General features: G+C 42.3%; 1 protein-coding gene across 1 annotated transcript; it reads right to left on the bottom strand.

Annotated features, from left to right (window-relative positions):
- Positions 1-381: 381 nt before the first annotated feature.
- irx1a (iroquois homeobox 1a) lies at positions 382-4,907 on the bottom strand. Its single transcript, XM_023964384.2, has 4 exons — positions 4,227-4,907; positions 2,151-3,258; positions 1,752-1,827; positions 382-917 (listed from the first exon to the last, which is right to left on the bottom strand). The coding sequence occupies exons 1-4, from the start codon at positions 4,467-4,469 to the stop codon at positions 842-844; spliced, it is 1,503 nt and encodes a 500-aa protein (XP_023820152.1). The 5' UTR covers positions 4,470-4,907; the 3' UTR covers positions 382-841.
- Between the last annotated feature and the right edge of the window lie 865 nt (positions 4,908-5,772).

The raw sequence follows: 5,772 nt of genomic DNA, 5'->3' as shown, positions 1-5,772 counted from the left end.
TCGGAACAGACAGCGTCCCCATGCTGCACAAGGCCCGCCAATGTCAGGCGTCTCCTCCTCCCCGAAAGGAAAATATTAATAATTTATCTTCGAATCGACTTCTCCCTCTGACAGATTAGATTTTAACCATTTGATTTTGTTTGGAATGGGCGTTCCCATATTATTACTTAATGACCTTCCCAGCTGCTCCTGTCCATTTTCTGTCACCAGCAACCATCTGGACAATTATTAGCACCTCAATGCATCCACGCTGCTTTCCACCAAAAACGGAATACTATTAGGGTTGGCTGCAGACTTTCGGCGTCCAACATTAAGTGAAAATAATAAACAAATAACCATATATATAAATATATATATATAAAAAAAGAGGCCTGGTTAGGCTTTTTCTCTATAATTTCATTTAGTTTATTAGGCAAAATATAGGATCTGGACAAAAAATTCCTTCAACGTTTTCTATTTACAAATTTAAATCACCTTATATTTACATCAAAAAACACCCAAAACACAATGTAGAGACAAATAATAATAATTATAATATAATAATTATAATATAATAAAGTAAAAAGTCTAACAAAATAGGCCAGTCTGCCAAAGCAAAGTGGAAGAGAGTAACATTATAGGCGCGATTATAGTCTACACAACAATAGAGGAAGTAATCCATCCATCCACAGGATATTACCAAATTACGCCATATGTGACTTAATGCTACGATGCATTATTATTTCTCATTGTCCTTTTTTTAGGCAGAGTAAATTATCTTTTTAGTCTGTTTGTTTCATTCTTTTCTTTTTCAATCAAAAGCAACATGTCTATATATATATATATATGTATTATGTCTTGATCAAGCCGAGGAGAGCGCAGTGAGGACCCGTTGTGTGGCGTCTTGTGGACTCCTGGCGCTGGAAGGCAGAGAGGATCTGGATAAAAGAATAATACAGAGAAGTAGATGAATACCCCGCCGTGTTTGGACAGCGGGTTTCAATATGCATCTCAATGTCTGCCTGAACTGTTCTGATTAGAAACAGGCTGCAGTCCTTGTGCTTTCCTTTTTTTCCTGCTTTTTTTAAACTTCAATAATTGAATATAAATAAGAAAATAATAATACATGCTTGGAAGTTGTTGTTTTTTTTTTTGCAACATTTTACAATAATTCCGTGCGCAATAAGATTTAAAATTTTCTATTAAGAAAAGGAAAAAAAAAAACATGTATGCGTTTCTTTTCTTTTCGATAGCTTTACTTTCTTCTTTTTTCCCCCCCTCTGTGAGGAGCGCTCCCCTGAGCTCCAGCTCTCCCATGGGTCTTTAGGGAAAGCATACAGCCCAGACGGAGTCCGTTTTACTCGGTGGCTTGATAAGTAGCCACACTCTCCCCAGAGGGGAGGAATTAAAGGGGGTGTGGGATGAGAGTCAAGACCCCTGTCACCCGCAAAGCAAACTGTATTTTTTCCCCCTTTAGCTGTGCTACCCCTCCCACCCTCAAAAGTCCTTCTATCGTTTTACATTTAAAAGAGAATAACACTGAAATAAGAATACAAGCAATCATAGTTGAATTCTTTGTCTGTATATTACAAAAATATGTTTTGAAAATATATTAATAGGAAATAGATTTATCAATTGTTCTTTTTCTTTTCTTTTTGACCAATTACAGTTTTTTTCCCATGCGTAAAAGGTTGAAATCTGCGCTTGTTTATGGAGCTGTTTTTCTTTTATGTGCTTTAAAAAATGCAAAGACAAGCTGAAACGTGTCCCACCTGTCAAGAATAGGTCGAAAGGAAGACTTCGGCGTCTGTGTTGGAGGCGAATCAGATCTTACGCCGTTTTCACGCTCTGAAAAACGAAACAAATCAGAATTCAAGTCACAAACGGAAAAAAACATAAAACATCAATAAAAAACGACTGCAGAGATGCGTTTTTTTCCTCCTGAAAGTCAAACATGTTCACCTGATAACAATTGTTTTTATCACTTTTATGAAGTTTGAATACTTTGGATGTGGCGCGTCCGCGTGCGTAAAGATTGTACTGAATTTCCAGAAAATCAAAAGGTGCACGTGACTAATTACACACACACACAAAAAAAAAAAAAGATATGACAGTGTTTGTGGGTGAACGGCGTGATTGTGCGTGTCCACGCTCCCACGCTGTCCTCTTACCTATGTGATTGGGACTGTGGCTCTCTGTTGGGGACTTGCTGTCGTTGCTGACTGCTGCAGAAGCTGCTACGGGTGACACCACCACTGATGTCGGTTGCTGCTGCTGTGGTTGCTGCTGCTGCTGCTGCTGTTGGACTGCCAAGTGGTGGCTGTGGTGGTGGTGGTGATGGTGCTGATTCACTCCGAGAAACGACCTCACATTTAGTAGGGAGTTCTGGCTCAGGAACCCCCCATTTGTCCAATTGTGGAACTTTCCAATCTGGCATGTGTACAGTCCGTGGCTGGGGAGGAAGGCCGGGTGCGTCTGGATCTGGTGGTGGGGCGCTGATGGGTGAGTGGGGGTCCCCGGCCCACAGGGGGATGTGGGCTTCTGAGAGGAGCTGTCGGGGCTGGTGGCTGTCTCTGCTAAGGACCATATTTTGGGTTTATTGGAGGAGGGGAGGGGGAAGCGCCCTGGTCTGTCCGGAGACAAAACCCTAGTGTTGTTGCCGTCAGATGCGTCCTTAGCCCCCGCGTGAGCTGAAATCTTGGATTTCTCAAAGGCCTCGTGGGCCTGCAGGGCAAAGGCCCGTCTTTTCTCCAAGCTGTCTAACTCCCCAGGCACCCCCACGCCGCCCCTGAGCTCCCTGCTCCCCTCCGTTGATTTATCGTCCTCATCGTCATTGCTCTGATCTCCATCATTCTCGTCGATTTTGTCGATATCTATGCTCTCCAGATCAATCTCCTCCTCGTCTTCGTTCTTCTCCGCCTCGTCTCCGCTGCCGAACAAATTGCCATCCTCCCCGTCCTCTTTGCTCCTGCTCCCCCAAGTCACCTTGTTCTCCTTTTTCAGCCTCCTCCTGGCGTTGGCGAACCAAGTGGAGACCTGCGTCAGCGTCATTTTGGTGATGATGGCCAGCATGATTTTCTCCCCTTTGGTCGGGTAGGGGTTCTTCCTGTGCTCGTTGAGCCAGGCTTTCAGGGTGCTGGTGCTCTCCCGGGTGGCGTTCTTGGGCCTGGCTGGGTCTCCGTACTGGAACTGGCCGTAGGGATAGAAGGCAGGAGATGTGTGGGCTGCGAAACCGGCAGGGTGCACGCCAGGACTGTCCTTCAGCTCATACTGGGACCCCTTCAAAATCAGAATACAGAAGTGTTACTTTTTCACGTGCGTAGACATACAACACAATTGTAAACATTTCAATAGGAAAAAAAGGCCTCTATCAATAATAATAATAATAATAATAATAATAATAATAATAATTAAAAAATCCAGGATTCAGAGTTCTCCACAAATATTTGTCTGTTTTAATGTGCCACATGCAAGACTGCGCAACTAGCCCCCATAAGTCGTAAATGTGATTACTCCCAAATCTGAGGAAGGCTATTTTGGTTAAACTTTTCTCTTTGAAAATTTTAAAACGAAAGTAAAGTTTTGTCTTGGCGCATCCCCCCCACCCAGCTATTTCAACCCCTTTCCTAAAACATTTATTGCTTTTTTTTGAAGGGGGGGGGGGGGGGGGGGGTGAATCAGCTGAAGCAGGCCGATCGATCCCTGCAAAGCACATGCTTGTGTTTTGAAAAACAGCTTTCGCTTTGAAGCATTAGCACCAGCCCAGACCAGCGCCTTTGGGCCTAAAGCTTCCATTAGCCTGCGCATTAACGCATTTGAAGTTAGTTATTAGCGCCACCTGCGTCTTTACGCACCAACTGCTGTAATGAAGTCGTGTGACGTTCAAGAATCTGCTGGACTTTTATGTTGAAGTTTTCTTTTGGTAGTTTTTTTTATTTTATTCTGGATCGGTGAAGGTGTTTAATCTTTCAAGAAAAACTCAGCAAAATACTTTTTTTTTAAATTCCCAACAGCAATACATATGTGTTTGGTTTTTATCCTTCAACATAAAAGTAAATGTTGATTTGTTTAAAGATCAATTTACTGAAATGTATTGTTTTTTCCCCAAACTTAGTTTGCATCTCTTCATCTTATTATTTATGATTAAAATAAAAAACTAAACGTAATATTTAGGCTGAGGTGTGCTGATGATGCGTTCATTCAGACGCTGCAGGCAGAGTTTTCACGGAAAGTTCAAACGCTCTTACCATTTGGGAGAACAGAGCCAGGTCTGCGCTGGTGTAAGGCAAGAAGGCGCTGTAGTTGTGCGCGTACGGGTTCGCGTACATGCCCAGCACCGACGTGACGGCCGCAGCGGTGGCGGACGGACTTCCTCCGATTTCCGTGCTCCCTCCCCGGGATGAAGGCGTAAGCACTCCGGCTCTGTCGCTTCCGTAAACTGCCTGGGAAGCACTTAAATACTGCGGGTAGCCTAACTGCGGGAAAGACATCTCCACCGCCGAGCTGACGCACAGGTCAAGCGTCCGACAAAAGTGCGCAAAAAAAGTAGACGAGGAACTTTAAAAAAAAAAAAAAAAAAAGAAAGAAAGAAAAAAATTGGGGAGAAAAAGATAAGAGAAAACAAAGAACCAAGAGGAGTTCAGGGAAAAGTGCTTAAGCCAGAGTCTCTGCTGGTTCAAACAAACATAGAGGTATGAAGTCAGAGCAAACCGCTCTTAAATCTCGGCTTCCTCTCCCTTTTCCCCTCTTTTTTTTCTCTTGCGCAAAGTCCGCTGGATGTGATCTGATCAACAATTGCGCTCCGACTGACGCGCTTGGCCCCGAGGTCTCCAGGCTGATCTCTCAGATATAATTTGAAGTTGATGCTTTGATTGGCATCCCCTTCTTGAGCCTACAAGCTCCTCCTCGTTCGGAGCTATGCGGATAATGTGAATATAGAGGGAGCGCATTGGCTATGTCCCCTCTCTCCCTCTCTCTGTCTCTCTCTCTCTCTCCTTCTCCTTCCCTCCTTCTCTCCTCCCTTTCTCTCTCCGTGTTTGGACTTATTGTATGTTAAATGTTCGAGCATTAGAGTCCATTCACCGACGGCTTTGATTGTTGTATGACAACCTGTCTACACGATTTTACAGCTGTCCGACACAGGGGGAAGTAAACCCGTCAGAAGCAGGAACTTTCTTTGAATAGATTTAAATTGTAATTAAAGTGAGGAAAGTTTCTCCACTAAAGAATTAGTATTTGATGATCCCAGCCCGCTTTTAGTGCTGCTTTTATTTTATTCACATCGACAAACTTGTTTCTCTATTTTTTATTTCAATTATTTAGAAAATTATTTAAACAAGTTTGTATTAATTTTAATGAAGATTTTCCAAACAATTATAGTAATTAAAATATTTAAAAAAAAAGAACATTTTTGCTATGTGCAGTTTTGTGATCAACATTTATTTTATTGTTTTTTAAGCTTTTCGCATTTTTTCTTTCTAATTTCCCAATTAAGTGTGTTTATATTTTTATTTACTCAAGCTTTTTTTTTCATTAGCATTTAATGGCCACCACCCCTAATCACTTTCATTTTTTGCGTGCTTGCGCGTGGATTTAAATCATTGTTATCCTTTTTGCAACAACAGAGCCACTTCGGTCTTTTCTTTTGAGGAAAAGTGGCCGTGGACAATCCCGATTAAAAGAAAAACAAAAGGTCAAAAAAGTCTAAATGTATTTTTCTTTTTTGTTTAATTGAATCAACTTAATGACAGATTTAGTGTGCGTAAAGAAGCACAGTTTGGAGTGCTGTGCGCC

The sequence above is a fragment of the Oryzias latipes genome, chromosome 16 (assembly GCF_053564925.1).
Source record: "Oryzias latipes strain Hd-rR chromosome 16, Olatipes_Hd-rR_3.1".
NCBI lineage: Eukaryota > Metazoa > Chordata > Actinopteri > Beloniformes > Adrianichthyidae > Oryzias > Oryzias latipes.
This window is presented reverse-complemented; position numbering and strand designations above follow the sequence as displayed.